Source organism: Mustela nigripes, chromosome 6 (genome assembly GCF_022355385.1).
Source record: "Mustela nigripes isolate SB6536 chromosome 6, MUSNIG.SB6536, whole genome shotgun sequence".
NCBI lineage: Eukaryota > Metazoa > Chordata > Mammalia > Carnivora > Mustelidae > Mustela > Mustela nigripes.
Genome location: NC_081562.1, coordinates 13,361,991 through 13,385,068, shown reverse-complemented (window position 1 = coordinate 13,385,068; position 23,078 = coordinate 13,361,991). Strand labels below are relative to the sequence as shown.

General features: G+C 46.9%; 1 protein-coding gene across 6 annotated transcripts in view; it reads right to left on the bottom strand.

Moving 5' to 3' along the window:
- Positions 1–23,078, bottom strand: part of LARGE1 (LARGE xylosyl- and glucuronyltransferase 1) — a 524,421-nt gene that overhangs the window by 288,840 nt on the left and 212,503 nt on the right. For all 6 annotated transcript variants that reach the window (XM_059402154.1, XM_059402152.1, XM_059402156.1 and 3 more), the window contains one exon: positions 3,785–4,086. In XM_059402154.1, coding sequence (XP_059258137.1) covers positions 3,785–4,086 — 302 coding nt within the window. The remainder of the gene's footprint in view (positions 1–3,784; positions 4,087–23,078) is intronic.

Genomic DNA, 23,078 nt, shown 5'->3' with positions numbered 1-23,078 from the left:
CCAGAAACGCAAGAAAAACACACCTATCCAGACACCCACAGGCCCAAGCGGAAATCCCAGATAATGATTCTGCTTCAAGTTCTGTGGCACTCAGAAACCAGCCCTCAAGGACACAGCACTGCCCTGACAACAGAGAAAAGCAGGAACAAATGGACAGCTCTTTGAAGGCCACATAATTAGGAACGATAAGAGGGCACCAGGACTGGCGAGGGCCCATTGTTTCCATCACCAGATATCTCGGCTGACAGCCTGGCCATCATTATAAAACACTTTTCAGAAATACTTGTCATAGCCCAGAGTAGTTTCAGTGCAATGAGGGAGGATGACAATGTCCTCGGTTATGAGGCACTGGGCTCTGACAGGGCGTCAGGACCGGCTTCGGCACTTGTAATGGCCAAGTGTCTCGATGAAGCGAGGCTTCTATTCTGACTCCGCTGACTGACGCTGCTTGTTTGCCTCTATGGCTTCTTCACCAAAATCTTTAAAGACGCTAGGCGACAGAGACACAGAAAGCAGCTAAACTGGAACGGGTACGAAGTCAGCATCTCAAGGTCAAGGTGCCCCCGGAAGAGACCACCTTGAAACAGGCCGCCAGCAGATCAAGCCATTCAGACTCATCTGTGGCGACTTTGAACAGAGCCAGGGTTTCAGCACAGACAATTCTACCAGAAATAACGTCAAGGGTCTAAGAAGTAACATTTTCAAGACACGCAAAGAGGAGAAAAATAAAGGAAAGAAGCTTTAATTCAAAAACAAAAGATGAGAAACTAAGTTATGAGAAGAATCAACAATCCCCAGGTTTGAATCCCTTTATACTGGTCTCAACCCACGTGAAAAGGAATGTCCACTGTAACCATAACATCTGTTCTCTCTGGCAGCAGAGCTCCAAAATGCTGGCAGAGAATGTGGCTTCCTCGAGTAAAAACCCACCTTTTCCAGGCTCCCTTGCAGCTAGGTGGCCACTCCTGGTAGCCCCACAGCATAGTTTTTCCATCAGTGTGCTCCAAGAGAAGGGACTGTGACATGTCTAACACATGTTACGGGAGGAAGCGGCATGCCCCCAACTGACCACTGCAGCTTTCCTGCCAGCTGTGGAGACAGGACCAAAGCTCGGGCACTCACCATGGACGGGACAACCTTGGGAATGCCAGGCAAGCAAACAGAGCAAAACATCACTGAAATCCACGTCCCCAAAATGGAAATCCCTACTTAAGATGCTTCCAGATTTTTCTAGCACAAAGAGAAATAAGATGCAAGGTCATTGTTTAGGTGGGATTTTTTTGATACTTCACCCTGAAATCGAACGCCAACAAGTTCTTTAGAATTTGCCTCTGGCTCTAATATTTATTGTCACCACTGATGTAGTACGAACCAGGCAGGAGGTTCATTTTTCTTGGGGGTTTACAAACGAGGAAACCGAGAATGGAAAAAGAATGTAACTTGCTGAGTGCCACATAGCTATTAAGTGGGGCACGGGGCCAGGATTTAGGCTCAGGTCTCCCAGCTTTAGGAGCTGTTTTGTCTGCACTACTCTGGGGGGGCGCTCTAGGCAGAAGTCCTCTTTAGAAACAGGATGTGTCTCTCAGGAAACAGCACAGGGGAGAGAGACTCTTAGGAAGAGAAAGCCTGCACCGTCTCCCTCTGCTCCACTTGCCCCCCCCCCCCCCCCCTTTTTTCCTTTCTTATTTCCATTTTTTCACCTCCTTGATCCTCAGTCAGTGCTCTGAGTCAGCCTGAATCACAACATGGTAAATACACTTCCTCCCTCTGGGCCTTTCCACCGCGTGGGCAGGGTTCCATCACCCACTCTGAACGGACACCAGGGCTCTAACCAGAGAGCAGAGAACCTGCAAGAAAGCCAGCGAGCCTTCTCCCAGGTTAAGGAGAGAAGTTCCCTGGATTAGGGTCCTCCCAAACCAGCCAGAAGCACGGGAGTCTGTTAGCCCAGCAGAGTCTTCATTTTCAAAGACACCAAGAGATGTTCAGGACCACAGGCCACTGGCGACAGCTGTGGCGGAATAAACGGACGGGACCCAGCATGTGGGCAGAGCTGCACCAACGCGCGGCATTTAACACCTCCTGACATTTGAATTTCTGGAGCATCTCTTTTCTGTGTCCTACCTCAACAGGAGAACCAGAAGGGGAGCTTTGTCTCTTTTTTGTTCAGTGGTATTTCCCAGCACAGAGAACGGTGTGAGAAACATGACAGAGGCTCAGGGAACGTTCACAGAACAAAAGAACGAAGGATAACCCAGAGTAACCATTCCCCAGCCCAGGCTCTCTGGGCTTCCTGAGCGATCAACTCTCCGTGTGCTGCATTCTTTCTCGCCAGGACTATGCTTTTCTTCACATCTTGTAAGCTCGCGTGTACATTCTCGCTGGACCTCCTCCATCCACCACTGTCCACCTCTCCACACCTCAGCCGGGCTTGAGAAGCCACGAGAAATCCGACTAGACCCAGGGGGCCCTCTTCCTTCACTGCTGCCCTTCCCCAGAATGGAGTCTAGTCGGCCCCACATTCCCCTGGGACAGACCATATAGTACGAGTAACGTAACTAATAACCACCCTCCCATGAACAACGTACTGCAGTCCACCGGGTGTTTTCAGCGAGGTCTCAAGTTTCACAGCGGCAGCAGGTAAAAGTAGCTAACTACAAATAAAAAGTAACCATAATTGATGGGATGCCTGGGTGGCTTGGTCTGTTGGGCGTTCAACTCTGATTTAGGCTTGGGTTATGGTCTCTGGGTTGTGGGACCGAGGCCCGCCTCGGGCTCTGTGCTGAGCATGGAGCCTGCCTGAGGATTCACTCAATCCTTCTGCCCACCCCCTCACCCCCACCACTTGCACACATGCTCTCTCTCAAAAAAAAAAAAAAAAGAAAAAGAAAAAAAACCAAACAAACCATAATTGAGAACATACCATGTATCAGGCACCGTTTCTAGCTTTTTATGACCTATCCCATCTAGATCTCATAAATGCTCCGTGAAGCAGAAACTTTTTTTTCAGATTTATTGATAAGATACCTAAAGTTCAGAGAGGTTAGGTAACGTGCTCAAGCACCCACAGCAGAAATCACTGGAGCTGGGATATGAACTCAGGCTTTTCTGGGTCACAGAAGGCCTTGCTCTTAATTCCTGTCTTTGGGAATGGGAAGAAGCAGGAGATGCGTGTGCGCATGTGCGTGTTCCGTGCAGACATAAGCACACAAGCACAAATGAGAAGGATGAGGATGGCAGGGAGAGGGGGGTGCTAAGTTCTCCCGATATCCAGAGAGTTCCTAATACAGAAAGCATTCTCTAAGGTGGGGGGCCGGATATTAAGCTATAAAAGTTAAACCACCGCCTTAGTGAAGCAACAAGTGTCTGGTTCTAAACTCCAGAAGCTGATTCTAAAATGAGAAGGAGGCCAAGGGAACTGCCCAACAGGGCCACTACTCCATGTGCACCACTCACACTATAGTCTAAGTAAGAAGCATCCCCAGGATGGATGACAAATCCTGAGTGGGTCAAAATGAAGAGCCAAGAAACAAGCAGTAGTTTCCTTCCCTTTGCTCTTAACTTTATCTCTGTGGTGTAAGCCCTTTTGTGCCCATTTCTCAGATGGTAAGACCAAGGCCCAGAGAGGCTAAAGGACTGGCCGGCCCGCACAACAAGGTTATGCATGGTGCCAGATTCACACTGGGGCCGAGCCAGGGATGCCGGCGTTTTCAAGGCAACCTGGCTGGGTTGCCAAGTGACACCTGTGAGGGGTGAGGGCCAGGGGGCCTCTCGGGATACTCCTTACCTCACACTTCTCCACGACCGGCTGCTGCCCGCACTCAGAGCTGTTGCCAGCCACGATGCCGGCGCGAAGGTTCTCGCTGTCGCCCGTACCCTCTTCCATGGAGTAGGTCTTGGAGTGGTTGCCGTGGCGGTGGGCTGGGGAACGGCCCTGCGCCAAGCTGAGCTGCCGCCGCAGCGCACGGTTCTCCTCCTCCACCTCGCGCACGCGCACCTCCAGGCTCTCGCGCTCCCGCTGGCTGGCGGCCGCATACCTGGGGCTGTGCGGCTGTGACTCCAGCGGCGACAGGGACACCGGCTTCCCATCTGGAGGAGGTGGTGGGCGGGGGAGGGGAGGAGAGACCAGGTTAGTCCGGGCCAAACAGCCCACGAGCCCTGACCCACGCCCCACGCATCTGTCACTGCAGCTCCTGCAAATAATATATACATTATATTATAAATATATATATTATATTACAAATAAATCCATCCAGACTGACCTGGGGACAAAGCTGAGAACAGAAGGACTTAACTATGGTGATAAAAACGAGCATAACGTTTAAAGAAGATAATTATAATTTTTCCTAATGAAACACACTGTCTTCCCTGCACATGTCCAGGTTGACATTCTTGTTCTCCAAAAAATACGAATATGAAGGACTAGCAGGTAAAGGAGAAAGAAGAAAAGGAGAACGTGGAAGACAACAAAAAGGAGTAAAAAAGAACAAATATTAATAATGACAAGGTTCATTTCGTTCTTCCTATGTGAACTCCTGTTCATCCTTCAAAACCCTGTTTCAGAAGCCTCCGTCCCACGGGAAGCCTTCTTCGGTGTGCCAGCAAAATCTTTTTCAGGCTGTTCGAACACACTTTTTGTACATATCATTATGAAAAACGTGTACCCATCATACTGTACTTGGTCAATCGCTTTAGCGAATGTTTCCTGCGAAGACTGTTCAATGAAAACAAAGAACAGGTCATACTTCTCTTTGTGGTAAGGTATCATACCATCTGATGCAAATGCCATGAGGGTGGATACATGCGTCCAAGCCAAGAGTCAAATAATCAAAGTGCAATATAAAAGAAGAAAGGAGTGCAATTAACAAGGTTTTCCCAGAAAAGCAGTGACCACTGCCAGCAACACACCTTTTGACCATCATACACAGAGAGGATGGTAGGTCTCCCAAGTCACACAACCAGAACATGGTGGTATCAGAATTCGTACCCAGGTCTCTCCTGAGCCTGAACCTGTTAAGGAGGTTCGATTAAACCTCCTTAATGCTCCGATTAAACACAGTTTCATAATCAGCCCTATAGAGTGCTATGGATTTTTTAAAAATTTTATTAATGTAAAATCCCCATTTCCCAAAGATACTCAGCACGCCACACCTTGTATACAGGGGCACTGGGGACAGGACACAGCCAAAGCTGTCACTCCCCTCTGCTCCTGTGCTGTCGAAATCCCGAGACCCTTCTAGACGACCAAGCAAAAATGACCTCTTTAGAAAATTATCCTCTCTTAGCTGCCTGCCAAAAAAAAAAAAAAACCCAAAAAATCCAAAAACGCCACAGTTTCTCTTTTTCCACACTTGGGGTTTTTATTCTTCCTGCCCAGACCCCACTGAGCTTCCAAACTGTCCCAGAGAGTCTCTGTGACTCACAAAACTTGAGGATCAAAGGAAGCAATGAATAACACCCCTCAGGCTTCCTCTGTGCCCTAGGACTGCCTCGGCCTCTGCCTGGGGCTTTGTGATGTGTCTGTGCGCCTTCACAAACACATTCTTCTCCCTCTTAATCACCTCGGGGTTAAACGCCTGAGCTCCTGACCCTCTCACATTAATGCGGCATCTCGGACTCGCTGAATTCCACTGCCTGGGACCACAGATCAAAAGCCGAGGCGGAGTGTGTGGGCGCACAAAATCACAGGTTGATTAGGTCTGTACGGACACTGTATAAGCTCTGACCCCAACTTTTGAAACCTGTTTCCCTGTTTGATTAAAAAAAACCCCAAAACACAAAAAACAAACAACAGCAAAACAGTTCCACGAAGGATGGAAATGAAGAGGTCACTGATGGCAACTGTGGTTCCTCAACTGCCATCAACCCTTCGAGCAGGGGTGTGGAGAGATGAGCACCTAGCTTCTGGCAGCAGAGAGCGGTATACTTCAGTGCGGGGCCTGCTACCGATTTGGGCAGAGCTGGGTAGTTCATGCTGATAATGTCTTAGGCGATAGCAGCCAAAGCAGGTGGCAACGGGTGTCCCCACTGGGGATAAGGAAACAGACTATATAAACATTTAAGCTTTCCCATTGTGCTGCAGGGGGACTGCTACTAAGGTCTCTGTGACTGTATGAGGCCCCATTTCTACCTTTATGCTGTTACAGGTACAGATGCTCTGGGGCCTGTGGGGTCTTCTTCCTTATGAAAAAAAAAAAAAAAACAACCCTGGGGACATTTGGGGAGGAGCCCGGCAAGCTCTGGAAATACTCTAGGGTCCCAGAAGCTCTGGAAAATTCATATCAAAGGGGAGCAAGAAATTTGTTCTTTTGGACGTACTGCTTAAATGTTGTGAGCTCCGAAACAGGAGCAGAAATGCTAACCTGTATGGTGACTAACATAACATAAAAAAAAAAGAAAGACAAGAAAAAGAAATGTTAACCTCACAAACACGATGGGAGGTTTAAGTAAGATACGGAAATATAAAGCTCTGAGCACTTTGCCTCTCACTGGCAATAGTTTCAGTAAGAGGAGGTAGTATTAGGGGTAAGATATGTTGATGACATAAATTAGGTTGTTACTTTCTCAACACAGGCTGTAAATTTTCTTAACACTGGGCTGTTCTCTAATATATGGGAGAAAAGGGCCGACAAACCTTGGCTTGTTTTGATCTGTGGCATCTCTGAACCTTCAGCCTCAGGCAGGTTCAAGTTCATCCAGAGGCAAAGTGGAAGAGTAGGCAGGCTTCCCACGGGGACCTCATCCATTCCTCTGGCTCCTCCCCTGAGAGCCCCCCATTTTGCACACCAATGATTCTTTGATTACGTGCTTATAAATAAAGGCATAATTATGTAATCCCCAAGCAATTACAATTCCAGGGGTGGCAAGGGGGGCAATCCTGTATGAACAGTCTACCCTTCTTTAGACCCCAGATGGCTTTAACCACAGTTCACTCTTAAAGGCCTGCAGGTGTTTTCTGTCTGTAAAGCCCTATAGATTTGTCACCAAAGACAACACACAAAATAATAAATTCCAGGCCTTAAGGAGGGGAAGCGATGTATGGAAAGGCAACACGTCTGCTGTGCCCTGCACCTGACATATAGGAAGTACTCAATCAACAGCGGAATTGGGATTTCTGGTTTGTTCTAAAGGTATAGGGTTATCCCAAGCTGGCCCCATTGTCGTCTTCCTTGGCCAGGTTCCGCTTCGAGAAGGAAATCTCCCAGAGCTGTGCTGCAGCGCCCTCTCCACTCGGACTTTCCCTGGCTCCATGTGCACGCAGACTGTGTCTCTACCCCAGGTGATGGACCCCACTGCTGCCCCATACACAAGCTGCCTGTTGCTCAGGCATGTTCATGGTTCTTTCTAATTTCACTCATCCTGACTCCTGCTTTTATTCCTGGACTACTTACTCCTCTCTCTGGCTCCTGACCTCTTTGTTCGGGCTTGTCCTGGCCTTTTGGGTGAAGAGAGGGGGAAGGGTTAGGACAGCGAAAGGCTGGCTTTTTAGAGATGGTCTGCACTTCCCAGTGATGTCCTGTGGGCTCTGGTCTCTCCTGGGGGCACTCTCCCTAGCTTTTAAAGGTCAATTTTTACCGTTCATACTTCCCCTGCTGCAGAACAATTTGGGGACTCTGATGGTTCATTTTATGTGTCAACTTGACTGAACCACGGCGTGTCCAGATAATTTGGCCAACCGTTATTCTGGATGTTTCTGGAGGAGCTTAACATTTGAATCACTACATTAAGCAGACTGCCCTCCTTCATGTGGGTGGGCCTCATCCAATCAGTTGAAGGCATTGACAGAACAAAAGGGCTGACCTTCCCCTCACTAAGAGATTTCCTCCCAGCCTTCAAACTGGGATTTTTTTTTTCCTTCTGCTTTTGGATTTGAACTGAAACATTTGGCTCTTCCTAGGTCTGGAGCCTTCCAGCCTTTTGAATGGAACTATATCAGCGGCTTTCCTAGGTCTCTAGCTTGCCAACTAACCCTGCAGATCTTGGGACTTGCCCATCTCCATAACTGCATGAGCCAATTATTTATAATAACTCTTTACACACAAACACACATGCACGCATACCCTCTTCTTTTATTTCTCCGGAGAACCCTGACAAATGCAGGGACCAAGAACAGTCCACAGATCATACTTTGAGTGGCACTGCCCATACCTAGCCTCCAAACCCCAAGGCCTGGCACGCTGCCTGAACCTAACAAACATTTGAGGAAGGGAAGGGCTGGCATCTAGAACTACAAAAATGGCATAAAAATTGGCCTAGCAAATCTTAAACTACCAGATACTTAAAAAGTGGCCTCGGTATCAACACACACACAAGTAACTTTATTGTAATATTAAATGCTAGGGAATGAGGAAGAGATAATCAAGAAAGGCAAGCAAATCAAGTAGACTTGTCAGGAGTCTGGAATTCAGAGTAAGAAAGAAAGAAATTTAAATTATGGTTCCACTTACTAATTAACCTAGGCAAAAGACTTAACCTGTGACTCCATGTTTCCATATATAAAATGGGGGATGTGTATGTGTGTATATATGTACATTACCTAGCATCAGGCCTAATTAAGGTAGATACATAAATTCTCCATTTCCTCCCAACCTACTCCATGAAACCAGGAAGCAGGACATGTAAAGAAAACAGCAGAAAGGACCCCTCATTTCTGAGCCCCTTTACCTTTGGTTCTCTGTTACTTTTCCCTCCAGGTTCTGTATTTCATATTCACACGGTCTGTCTGTACACGTGTCACACCCTAGTCACAGAATGCCTCTACGTGCTGGCCCATGGTTCAGCCCACTTTGAGTTTAAAATGTCAAAGGAAAACATTATTCAGAAGCTTAGTCGACAACATCCTCCTCCTCCCTCCAAAATTCTCAACAAACATGAATATGAATTTATCAGCAGATTTGAATCTCTGAATCCACTTGAGATGAATGCTCTGAATTAAGAATCAAAACATCTAAGACGGAGAACAAAAAAGGTAAATTGAAAATCAACCTCCGTGCAGTGTGGTGACAGAGATTAGGGACTTGCCATCCGAAACGTTCTAAGTGATGATCCGAACAATTTGTGTGCACTGAGCCTCTCTGGATCTCTCCAGGGGGCCAGGGTCAGGCGCCGTGAAACCCACGGCTTACACGTGGACAGAACAGGACTGCAAGGCTCACTAACGTTGGCACACCAGGACCTGGGTGGGCCTCCCAGGCCCGAAGCCCACCACAGAGGGGACTCCTACCAGCCCCCTCCAGTGGTGTCAGACCTAATCTCTCTAGCCAAGGACACCAAAATCCTGCACCATGCCCAGATTTCAGGATGTCTGTCCTGCATCATTCTAGCCATGAGGAAGACGCTGCATCCTTAACCTTTCTACAGCAAAATCCCCCTACGTACAATCTGTCACCGGGGCCTGAAGATTCTTCCTCATGTTTGAAGCACTTGCTTCGCTCACTGTTATTTCAAATATCCCATCCCAAACTGAATCTTTTAATCTTATCCTAAGACGCAGGTCAGACTTTTTCTGTAAATGCCCAGAAAATAAATATGTTTTACTCTGAAGGCAACGCAGCCTCTGATTCAAGTAGTCCACTCTGCCAGTTCAGCACAAAAGGAGCCAGAGAAATGTATAACACATGGGCATGGCTGTGTTCCAATAAAACTTTATTTACAAAAACAAGGAGTGGGCCAGATTTGGCTCATAGGCTCTAGTTTGTGAACCCTTGTCCTAAGAACCCTGACCTCCGATCTCTCCCTGTCTATGCCATCCTCACTCACGGATGCCCACGATAATGTTCTTTAACTCTATTCCTACTGCATTCTGCAGTTTTTGACAGTGCACAGAAGAACTCCATCTACTTCAAGGTCATCAGTCGAATTCAACAAACACTCGGTCACGGTTCCTAGTGAGTACATGTCCAGTGTGTGGAAGCCATGTGTGCCATCTCATTTAATTTAGCAAGACTGTAATGAAGAAGGTATTTTTGCTATGCTGGCTTGACAATGAGAGCGGAAAACAAAACAAGAAATAAGACACACGAGTTAACTTGTTCAACGTCATCCCAAAAGCAAATGGCAGAGGGAGCATCTTGGCTCCAGATCAATTGCCCCTTTTTGCTCCAAATCAGAATGTGTCCTGATCATCCCCTCTCTAAACAGCTCCAATCTAAGTGTGTGTTGCTTCATTTTATGGTCCCTTGGGCCAGTGGTTCTCAGTCCTGGCTGCCATTACAATCCCCTGGGTAATTTTTTTTCAAAATACTGATGTGCACGGCCCCATCCCCCAATGACTGAGCTCAGAATCTCTGGAGGTGGGAATCTGGTTAGCATTTTTAGCAGCAGCCACCCTCATGGGGGTCCCCCTGTAGAGTCAAGATTGAGAAACACTGGTTTAGGCATTTCCCTCCATCCTCTGTTAAGACACCATAAACCCCGTTTGCAACAACACCTGCTGGCTCCTGAAGGCAAATTTAAAAAACGGCTCAGATGCAAAGGAAGTCTTGCATTGCCACACTTAATTCCAGTTTTGCTCTGACCCTGGGCCCCAGTTTCCCAGCCCGTGTCTCTACTGTATTCTTAAAACCGCTCTATTGTGTATCCCAGGACCTTTCTGATTTCCTAGAAACTAGGCTGTCCAATGTTCTAGTTACTTCAAGCTTGGGGTTGTTTTGATTCTGTCAATGCCTCTCCTTCTGAGCTCCACTGGAACTCTTTACAAAGCAGCTCCCCCTGCCCCCCCCCACCCACTCCAGCTGCCAGACCTTCCAGCTTCCCTGGGTCCAGACTCCCTTCTTGGGATCAACAGATCACCCTGTGCCAATTGAATTCTCCAATTTCTCACCTTCCAGATAGGGCTGTGTTCAGTTAAAAAAAAAAAAAACAAAAAATAGGGGCACCTGGGTGGCTCAGTAGGTTAAAGCCTCTGCCTTCAGCTCAGGTCATGATCTCAGGGTCCTGGGATCGAGCCCCGCATCAGGCTCTCTGCTCAGCGGGGAACCTGCTTCTTCCCTCTCTCTCTGTCTGCCTCTCTGCCTACTTGTGATCTCTATCAAATAAATAAATAAAATATTTAAAAAAAAATAAAAAATAAATGCTTAAACACAATCCTCTCCTTTTTAATTAACATCAAAATTTCACATCTTCTTTTAATACATTTTGAAATCACAAAATAAATATTGCAGCCAGAGTCACTTTAGAAAAATTTAGAGAACTCCATTTCATCTTCAATGTCTCACTTTCTTTCTTTCATTTTTCTTTTCTTTCTTTTTTTTTTTTTTTTTTAAACATTTTGACCGCTGGATGCCTATGGGACAGCTGCATCTGAGATGGCACTAATTCTGGGCAGTTTACAAGCCAGAGTGAAACATGGGCCTCAGCCTGGACATCTTCCTAATTCCAGAACTGTGGAACCAGATCTGCGGTACGGAGGAAAATGGCAGTAGTCACAGGCAGAGAGGCTGCTCACTTGTTATGGGGTAAACAGGGAACATTTTACCCAAAAATTCCCCAAAGTGATTTTCTGGAAGTTGTCTTGGCAACCAAAGCAAACTTGAGTTCCAGCAAAGACCTTGGAGATCTTCTGGCAAAGACTGAACAACAGTTAAGAAAACTGTTCCCCACAAGCTTCTAAAAAGAATTTGCAACCACAAAGCCACAGAAAGAAGCCTGGCTCTATTTTATCATAATAGGGTAAATGCAATTTGACTTCTCTCCTCCATGAAAGTATTTTCCAGAACCTTGTGTCTTAAAGAGCTTAAGTTTAGAAAATGACATTTTTAGGGGCACCTGGGTGGCTCAGTGCGTTAAAGCCTCTGCCTTTAGCTCAGATCATAATCCCAGGGTCCTGGGATCAAGTCCCACATCAGGCTCCCTGCTGAGCAGAGAGCCTGATGGCCGGCACAGTCTTCGACTACCTCTCTGCCTACTTGTGATCTCTGTCTGTCAAATAAATAAATAAAATCTTTAATAATAAAAAAAAAAGGAAATGCCATTTTTAGCACCAATTTGCTGTACCCATAGCTGGGTTTTTGCTCTAGGTGCTTAAAGTATACCTTAATGAGCAATGATATCAGTGTTTTGCTCCTTGGAACTCTAGGTTCAAGGACCTCAAAGCTTCAAATGTTTGTTTTTTTTTGCCAAATATCTTAAGTTCTGAAAGTTTGAGGCAGCTGTTCTTTGAATTACTAGTCTCACAGCAGAGTACCCAAGTCTTTCCACTTCTAAACCTGGCCAATCCTAGCTCCCTTCGATGTCAAGGGAGTCTTAAGTACAGAGAGAAGGACTTTGTCGGTAGCATTCAAAGCATCACCAAACCAGGAAAGGATAGGGTATATAGTGCTGCTTTTTTTTTTTTTTTTAAAATATAATTGCGCAATTTGACATTAGGGTCCAGTTCTTTTAGATCACCAGGTGGTTTAGGAAACAACTACTGGACACAGCATGTCCTGGAAAATGTAAGTAGATATTCACTCCATATATGAAAAACCTATGAGTGTGTGAGAGCATAATTCACATTCCAAACATCTCTGATTAGCTTCTGTCCCCATTTAACTCACTGAATTCAATCCCTTTTTGCACGGCCTCAAAGACACCCTGCTTTAGTGGTGGTCTCCAGTGGCTGAATTTGGAAGACAGTGTTCCCCCTTGAACAGGATCTGGAGTCACACGTCATAGGCAAGCAACAGTTAAACACAGCCCCCTTTAATGGGAGCGTCATCAAAACTACAAGCAAAACTATCATGATTTTATCCTTTGCAAAGCATGAACTGGCCATCCTCACCAGAGTCATTAACACACTCCCTAACTGAGAAATATTTCAAAACTTCTTTGTTATTTTCTCTTTGGCAGTACTCAAGATGAGAGATTCCCTAAGTATTTTTCCACCAATCCATTTTTTTTTCTCCAAATCCTAGCAATAAATGTGTTATTTTATATGAAATATTCATGGCCCTTATAAAACCCTACTAATACGTTCCAAAAGCAGCAAATCCTATGTGCTGGGGAGAACCATATTTTATAGTAAAAATTTTCAATGAGGTTTGATTTTTTCCAACGAAAATCTTGTTCAAATTAACAGAGCCACATGGGATGACTCTCTAGCAAGGTTTTAAAATTTTCACATTTGTCACACTAAGGATGTTGAAAGCTATCCTTTCCGAAATATGTGAATCCCTACTCACCATAAAACTCAAGCTGTCATTTTTGGTAGCCATATTAATTTACCAAAAAGGATTTTTTTTTTTTTTTAATGGGGAGTGTTGAGAGTAATATCCGGTTTGGATAGCAGAGGGATGATTTCCCTGGCAGACAACAGGTGTTTCAAGGATACCAGACAAATCAGCAAAAGACTGGCCCCCTCCCTTCCTGCTCCTTGATTCTTCCTGCCCAGTGCTTCTAGATCATTCTCCTTCAGGAGTGGAACATCTCCTCAGGAGTGGAGCTGACTTTCCTGAAGTCAGCTCTATGGAAAAGAATTAGGGAGTCTTGTCCAAAGGATCTGAAAGAATGACTGCTTTATACCCTGAGTGTGTCTTTAATCAAGGGACATCCAACATGAACATCAGGGCTTTGCTCTCCTGGGGAGGGAGAGGGGCTTACAGACAGCACACTCCGACTTCACCATTCTCTGTGTTTGCAGGAGTGCAGGACTGCACTCTCAGGAATGCCTTGGGTCTATAACGGGGAAACTCCATGTAAAACAGGACTCGAAGTCTTGAGTGCTCTTCATGCCCTATGTCGGGGATGGCACTCGGTCTGCCGCTCTGAAATGAGGCACATGCCAATTCAGAGCAAAACCTCTCTTCCACTGTGGTGCATGGAAGTGAGGATTTACATAAGAGAAATGTCCTTGCTCCCATTTTTGGTGTTTCGGGAGATCTAGTGTGAGTGAGGACTGGCTTGAGCTGTATTATAGATCTTGGGGCCCTTCCACAAACCCATCTCCTCTACAGGCAACTGGTTTTGAGACAAAGTCACGGCCCTCTGCACAAAAACCTCACCCAGCTGCCTGCTGTGTGTAAGGCGCAGTGGGCCAGGGGAACCCAACTCGGGCCTGTGATGCTCCCGATGGAGTTGCATCTGGTAACATACTAGAAGGCAGGCCCGCAGAGAAGGTGGCGAAAGACCAGTAGAGCTCTTGGCTGACACGGGTTAACGTGAGCAACGGCCACGGGGCCCACCGATGGCAGGAGCAGCTGCCATGCGGAATATTCTAACACATTTCCAAAAGAAGAGGAAGCGAGGATTTCTGTGACTGCGGCTGAGCCCCTCAATCGCATCCCTTTCCTGAAAACTGCCACATCCCCTAAATCAAGGCCATCGTCCTCAGCTCAACTGGAAATTAAAAACAAGAGCAAACAAGCAAAAGCCTGCCTGAACGTCCCCTTCCCTATAAATGACTGCTTCCCTTTCCTTCATCATCTTCTCCCTTCTTCCCTGTCTCCAAACCCCTTTTATCAGTTTGACTTACATTCTAATTATCATGAATATCTATAGGGAAGGAAACAAAGGAACAACAACAAAAAAGAAAAACCCTCATCATTCCTCCCCCTCCCCCACCCCCCGGGGCCCTTGTTGTTGTTTTTTTTTTCTTCAGTCATTCCCGGCAAATCCAAACCATCCCTCAGGAGGAAATCGGAAATGAAGTATAAGGGTTTATCAGGATAGCCTGTGGGGTGGGAGGGAGAGACGATTTTATCAGAAGCTCAGCTTGACAGAAATAACACTTTATCAGGATGGGCACTTGGCAAAGATAAGACATTACCAAGATCGAGATAGATGCTTGGGTAAAAAATAGTGCTAATACCTATTAAGCAAAACCTGCCATCTCTCCTTTTGATGGGCTGTTATTTATCTCCAAGTCCTACTCCTGGGAGGACCGAGACTTTTTATAAGGCGTTTCCAACAGGAGCAGAAAAGCAGGGAGAATAAAATCAAGACCCCTCAATTCAGCCCTGAAACAAAGGCAGGCAAGGCCTCGGCGAGTGGACAGGGACCTGGGCTTGGGTGTGGGCCAGCGCTAACAGGCGCAGAGGCCCCAGGAGATGCCTCGATGGGAGCCTACAAGACAAGACCCCAATTCCAAAAAATGAGTCCTTTGAAGGACCCAGCGGAGGCTTTACTAATGGGAATGACCTCAGAGGCGGTGTCAGGATAGAGACTTTCTGGAATTGCTCTGAACCCCCCTACACTTTATGACTCCATCTTTGGCCCTGAAGGGTACCTCAGAGAACCAGTCTGTGCCATTATTTCCAAAGCCCTCCAAGGGCCGACTCTGTTCGAAGTTCCTGAGCAACACGACTGGCAACGGGAAGGGGTATTAAGGGTTTGTGCTGTTTCCTTTGCAGGCCTTGTCACCGGGTGAGTTACCACGGATTCGCCCATTGTCTGAGACATCCCTCCTCTGAGCCCTTCTCCCATCGGCCCAGGGTGACTCAGCCATTCCATTCTTTTCCATGTCACTGGATTTCCTGCAACCTGTGACAAGAGGGACTTGAGGTAATGGCTCTCATTACATCTGTGATACCTGTTTCTGGAACCTGCCTCATGCTGTGACTACCCATTCCCTCAACATCTGTTCTGGGCAGACACCGTGCTGGTGAAGGCAGAGGCCAGGTGGACTCCCCTTTGCCCCCCGAGCGCCTCCCTGCCACAAACCTCCCTGCTCCCTGTCTTAGTGAAGGGCATCGCCATTGTTCCCAGTGCATGGGTGCACGCGCGTGTGTGCACACACACACACACACAGAGAATTCTTGAACTTCTTCCCTCAGGTTGCACAAACACCACATTAGCACTGTATCTGAATGTGAGCTCCACCTTGAAAGTACGCCCCCAATACAAACTTCTGCTCCACCACTAGAGTCCCAGATTCCCACCTTTCCTGACCTTGACTCATACAAAGGCCACCTGCCCAGGCACCCCACTGCAACCTACTTGTCACTCAGAAGCCAGATGACGTGTAAAAATGATTCTCAGGTCCCATCACTACCTCGCTCTAACGGCTCCTCTTACAGCTTCCCAGCAGACTTAAAACCCAAATCCCGTACAGCGGGTTACAAAACTCTTAACAGCCATCTTTCTGACAGTAACATACTCCTCCACTCCCTCGTGTCCACCATACTGGTCTTCTAGACGCTTCTCAAACGTACCAAGCATTCTCTGACCACTCCACTTGCTGTTGGTTTTGACCCTCTTAATCGGGAAATCTGCTGAAATACCACTCCTCAGAGAAAACTCCTCAGAGGAAACTTCCACTCAGCTCTCTCTCTGATCCCTCCCCCTGTGATTCTTCCCCATTGCACACAGCACAGATAAGTTTGTTTTTCTTTCTTGTTTGCCTGTCTCCACCCCTAGAATACAAGTTCAACGTTGGAGCCGTCTTGGTGGATCCGCTATACATCCAGAGCCTAGAACTAAGCACATGGCAGGACACCCAAGAGGTGTCTGAAATGATGAAATCAATGAAGACAGCAGTGATTAGAACAGTCCTATGAGGGGAACTGGTTTTCAAAAGAAAACAGTGATTATAACTCCCTCCTGACCACCCACTTGGCTCGAGTGGGTCTTACACATGATCTTACTTAAGTGCCCATTCTACAGGGCAGGTTTTATTGACCCCACTTTAAGCGGGAAGAGGTGGGTTCACTCTGCTTCGGTAACCTGTCGAGAGCCCAAGAAGGCTACTGGACATCCCAGAGGACAAGCACGTACACACAGAAGAAAAGAAGAAGCAGAAAGGGGAAAGTTTCTGATATCCTGAGCTAGATCTCCTGGGTACACTATCTCAGGGCTACCCTGTGTCCTTTGAAAAGGATGCTGTTGGTTGCCTAAGCATGAGTGTGATGGTAGGGAGGCCATTATTTCTAGCGCTGTAAGCGATCCCACCAAGGGAAACAGAGATGGATCTATTCTGCCTTCTGTAGCCTATAAAACAGAAAGGCAGTGGGGGTAGGGGAAAGACACACACACGTTAATACAAGGGGTCAGGAAGACTCAGCTGCCAGACTCCGGCCAGATAGGAGGAGCGAAGAATGGGGGAAATCAGAACCTTTGTCTGCAATCACCGCAGTATTCAGAGGCTGGGGGAGGCAGCAGCATGGGGGGGGGGCGGAGACTGGAAATGGTTAACTCACAGTTTCTCTCCTGATGAGTAGCTTCAGCTGCTCATCAATAGAATCTCCAGCTGATAATTATTAAGTGAAACTTGGGGCTTTCATTTGCATATGTAAAGCACACTTCCCTCCTAAGCCACAATGGGAGGGAGAATGCACTTCCTGATTGTGCTGTACTGGGAGGTTTGGGTGGGGTGGGGCTCCAGCCTGCTTTGCATGTGCTTCTCTACACTAATCAAGCCAGATATTCAGCAGAAATAAACCCCACATCCCAAAATACGCCATTTGTCAAAATCCAGAGCTCAAATAAGAGACCTCTTTTCTCCGGATCCGAGAAGGATGCAGTCTACCACAAAACATGTCTATAAGGAATGTTGATTACCCAGCCGGGCGCACATGGGCTCCCACACGCACACCTGGGCTGTTTTACTGGATGGAATGGTTATTAGTTTCTTCAAAAAGCAAGGCTTCGATCTTCCTCATGTATTCCCGACACTTTTTAATCTTTGCACCTGTCGACTAAGCAGCTTTGGCCCTGAAGACGCGAGAAATAAAGGCAAATAGCATCAAATTCCAAGTCTCTGATGGCTTATCTCTGTTATGGCATTTGTCTTGGCGTCTTGGCTTGCGGAGGAGGACAGAAGTTACTGAACACGGCTCTCCTCCCAGAGGAAAGGATGCCATACGGAGAAAAGCCATCGGTCCCAGGAGCATAGTGAGGACACTGTCCTTAGCGTGGCTTGAAAAATCAGGGACTTCAAAATACCAATGCCATTTCTAGGCGCCACAACTTGATTGTAATAAGGATGCCGCTGGGGCTGTCTAAATTTATAGGGTGTCTAAAATTACACCCATGACATTCTAAAGGCAGAAATAGATAACAGGATTAAAAAAAAAAAAACAGTATAAATGATCAACTCTGGGTCTCTTTATCCTTGGTTAATTAAGCCTGTGACCCTCTTAGCACTTCAGTACCCCCATCTGTAAAATGGGTGTAAAGATGCTATAGGAACCCTCTTACCCAGCATCATCGGGGTATGTACCTACTATGAACATTCATTCATTTGACCATCTTTTTTTTTTTTTAAGAGATTTTACTTATTGAGAGAGAGAAAGCATGAGCAGGGGAAGAGGTAGAAGGAGAAGCAGACTCCCTGAGAGCCGGACATGGGGCTTGATCCCAGGACCCTGGGATCATGACCTGAGCCGAAGGCAAACGCTTGACAGACTGAGCCACCCAGGTGCCCCACATTTTGACCATGTTTTGAGAGGACTAAGATCTGGAAGGACATGCCCACTGTCTGAAAAGGCACCAAACCTTTGTGGCTTAAATCACAGAGCAATTGTCAAAGGCTTCTGACTGGGATAGTTCGATGGGGGTATCCTTAAAATACAGGGGGGAACTTAAAAGACATTGGTGAAGTCACTGGAGCGCAGAATTCCTTTCATGTTTTCATCTTGCCCTTGTTGTCTTAGTGGTCTTGCTTCTATCTGACAGCGGCTTTCATGGCAATCTCAAATCCCTGACGTCATGTCCAAGATACACAACTTAGGAGTCGTCTATCGACACACGTCCTCCTGCCCTCCTATTTCCCTGACTTCTGTAATAATTCAACTGTATCCTTTAATTATATGATAAAGATACACCATAACAGACTGGAACACAGACTACAATGATTTTTGCTAAGCACAATATCCAACTGGCGGAAGCAAATGCCGAACAGTTCTAGAAAGCAGGTGGAGAGCCAGGAGACCCAGCCTGCAGTGGGCAACAAACAGGACTCTTCCAGAGGGAACAGAGGCATGCTTGGATACTGGGTGTGTTTTTCAGTGGAGGTGCATGAAGAAATCTTCCACTGAGCTCTTGCCTTGGGGTACTTGCTGGGAAAAATGAGAGATTTCCCAGGAGGCACTTTGCTTCCCAGGCCAGGCAGGACATAAGGGCTTGGTTCAAGTTCTTCTTACTATTTATCTTAGAGGGGGTCAGGGTCACTGTTCTTCTTAACTATGGGGGCAGGCTTTGAAATAACCATGAGGTGCTTCTGGTAAAAATAATAATTATATATATATATATATATATATATATATATATATATATGTATGTATGTATATGTATATATGTATGTATGTATATATCTCCTTTATACTGATAGAGCCCCGTGAGACTGAGGTCCAAGCAGTGGGGATCTTTGGTCATGATCCCTTGGTCTTTCATGGGAACCGATGCAGGCAGAGAAGTGACTGGCCGTTCCCGCTCTCCAGGAGCCAAGTGAGGTCCAAAGGTTCACAGGCCTGTGCCTGGAAATGTCAGGAGGAGCAGGACCAGAAAAGCTGGTTCGCATGCATACTTTGCTGCTTCCTATCACCTTTACACCTTTGGGAAGTAGCAATAGCATTTAATGGAATGAAAAGGTGCACCAAAAGTGATCTTTACTTGCAATAAAGAGAGGTCGCAAGAGAGTCGACTTGGAGCATCTATGCCGTCCCTTCAGCCGACCTTGTCCTTCCCCATGAAACATTTCAGCAGACCTTGAGTCCGGAAGCCTCAGGCTGCTTCCAAGATCTTCAAAGGCCTGCATGGTTACCGCAGAAGTGAGAAAAGTCTCCCCGTGCAGCAACTGAGCCATAACAGAGAAGGGAACAGAAAAGGGTTATCAGCTGTGCTGACCTTGGGCAAGTAATTTAACACCCCTAAGCCTCAAATGACAGGGAACAAACTTTTCTGTCCTCCTTCCTGTGGCTAGCTCGAAAAAATGCCTACGGGAAAGGCCTAGGTGAGCAAGGACTCTGATGGTGTTCTTAAGGGGAGACACATAGGACCTCGTTGTGATTACTAGTACTGTGATTAGATATTGTTCACTTGGTTATTTAATTCAGCAGTAAAAGCAGCCCTCTGGTAGATTACAGCATTCATGTCCTCATATTCTGAGGAGAAGACAGAACTGAAGACATAACATGCGTCCCCAGAGCTCTCGAAAGCCCCCTGAATTATTTTCGCCTGGAACATCCTTCCTTGATATTCATCATGTTAGTTCCAGGAATAGACAGCAGAAATACACAGGGCCAGTGTGCATCTAGGTGACCACCATCTGCTAGCCGCGGCCTGCAGAGACCTTTCTGCCTGCTCTGGTGTAAAACCCATGCTGTGCTCCCTCCGATGGGAGCTGGGCCACCGCCCCCAAGCCCCCATCCCCTCTACATTCAGTGACTGCAGCACAACTCTATCTCCCATAATGCCACACTCTGACGGAGTTGGAGCCACAGGCGCGGTCATCCAGTTCCCTCCAAAGGACACAACACACACATCTGAAGCAAGTTATACCTCCAATTTCCAAACCAAAAAGATATGTACCGGGATCAACGTCTGGCAACGTGAATAAATGCAAAAGGGCCAAGCTGATCTCCACTGCGATTTGTATTTTAATTCACGAGGCCACATGCTTGTAGGGCTGCAGTCTGCAGCCAAGGAGCAGACGGGGTCACGCAGGGCAAGAGACACTGCATGTCACTATGGCCGGGCTTTTGTAGAAGGCGTCGTCATACAAACGACAGGAGCGCTGTCGTTGTCAACCCTTGTCTGTCTGGAGCGGTGACTTCCTCCAGTCTACAAGCTCATTGGAACGAGAGCCAGAAAGTTACTCACTCATTTCACACATTTATAAAGCATCTGCACTAGGATAACCCCTCTCCAGGCCCTTTCCCTTGAGGAACTCAGAGCCCAGTGGGAAAGAGAAGGAAAGCTGAACTACAGATAGGATGCTTATCTCCGCAAAGAGAGAGGGGGTAGGATCAAGGGCACTGTGCTAAAACTGGTGCATACAGAAGCAACTTCCAGGTCTTAAACATGGAGGGAGAACTTACAGGAGGCATCGCACCCGTGCTGAGAGCTAGAGGACGGGCCCACCGAGAAGCTGCAGTGAGAGGAGACGTGCTCAAGCAGAGGAAACAGCATACGGCAACGCTGAGAACCGCAGTTCCCAAACTGTGTGCCAAGATGCCCCCAGGGTGCCCCAGGAAACCCACAGGGACCCCCCCAGGATATTTTAAAATTTCTGGAGAAGCCAAGCAGTTCTCAGTATCTGCCGGGCACTGCGTGAATTGCTAGCTCAAAGTAGTTCACCATTTCAACATCTGAGTGTACCGCATTCCAGAGTTTTGGCAAAGCTGGGTTGTCAGAATCTGCTACGATCAAAAGCACTGAGTGCACGGAAAGCAACGTGCAGTGGGTATGCAGTCTGTTTCCCAGGTTTGAGAAGTTAGCATCCCATCAGTGCGTAACCGTTTATTTAATAGTGAAATCTCCCTTCCCTTTAAGTGTGTCCTTTTTTTCACACAGCTACTCAATTGTTAGGCCATGACCAACCAACTGAACAGCTCAGTATTTCATTCAGCCTGTGGGCAAGGTGACACCAAGGGCCCCAGAAAAATGAGAAAATGTGGGAACCTGTGGTTGAGAGATTAAAGGGACCGAAGCTTATAATGGACAGAAAAGATTTTCATATGACTAAGGCACCGATGGCAAGGGGTGGGGGACAGGGAAGGAAGACGCTGGAAAGACAGACAGGGCAGATCACAGAGGGCCTTGGAGGCACGTGCCTCTAGACCTTGCCTTTCATTCTGAGGCCAGGGGGACCCACAAGAGATTCAAACTTCCCCATTGCACAGTACATAATACCACCTGAGTTTTTGTGGATTCTCCTAGTTCTCAGAACACCTGCACTTCGCAGCTCATCATGTGGGTTGCGTCCATACTGAGGAGTGAGGTCTGCTGCGGGCAAGACCGCTTCCAAGGAAAGCCATCATTAAAGTCTCTGCAGACAGGGATTTGCAATTTCACTTAATCAACTGAACCTAAGTAAAATCACACTATAAAATGTAAAATGTTTTTACACACAGAAGTTATTGTTACCTAGCATTTCTATATGGGCTTCATATTCTATAATTAGTCAACCTACAGGGAACCTCAGTTCTCTCCGAACCTCTCGCAGGGCAGGCTATGAATATCCCCTTCTCCGCGTCATTCTACATGGGTGCCAAAACTCCCGCTTGCTTATTCCTCTAATCCCTAAAACAACTTTTGGATTCAAAGAGAAAGAGCTACCGGGTGAACTCGGACCCGGTTCACCGGGTTCACCTGGTGTCTGATACATTCAGCATGCCGAAACGATGTGCGTTGTCATTTCTCTAAAGCCTCAGCTAAGATTTTAAAGAATGCTGACTGTGTCTATGTGCACGTGTGATATATTTCTGCAACAATCCAAAGAATATTGTAAACAAATTTACTAAAGCATTTCACATGAAGATACTTCCCCTTTAAAATGTCACGCTTCAGAAAAATTTCTTCCCGGGCAGAGAAACACTTGTGTCAACCTGGAGCTAAATGGGCCCCATCAACCCAACTTCCCTCACAGTTTCAAAAGTCAGAAAACAGCAGGGTATTAAGTAATTAAAAATCACCCTACCCTTTGGGTCTCAGAGAGAAGAACAATAAAGAAGAGAGATTTTGTAAAGGCTGTCGTAGAATGAGCACACAGCAGAGGAAACAAGACCACACTGGCATCTCATACACACTCTCTTATGCAGGACAGAAAATGGTCAGGTGGTCAGGGGGTCAGGGACAGGTAGAGCTGATAAACCCACGAATCGTTTACATTTCACAAATAAGACATGGAGCACCTATGATGGGCAAGACCATATGCTAGGTGCTGGGGACACACCATGAAGGAAGCAAATATGGTCTCTATTTGGGTCCGAGTTCTAGTTCACCAGGAAGGCACTGGTAGCCCAATTAATTATTTCATTGTAATTAGTATTAAGTGATTAGTCATTAGTGCTTTGTGATTAGTATCAAGTGCTGTGAGGGGCTGTACCAAGATTCCCTGGTCTTGGCAACTGCCACCACTGGATGGGCAAGCCTGAGCCCCAGGAGCCAAGCTCAACACTGCCACACCCCCAGCACTGCCAAGCCACACCCTCGCTAACCAGCCACAC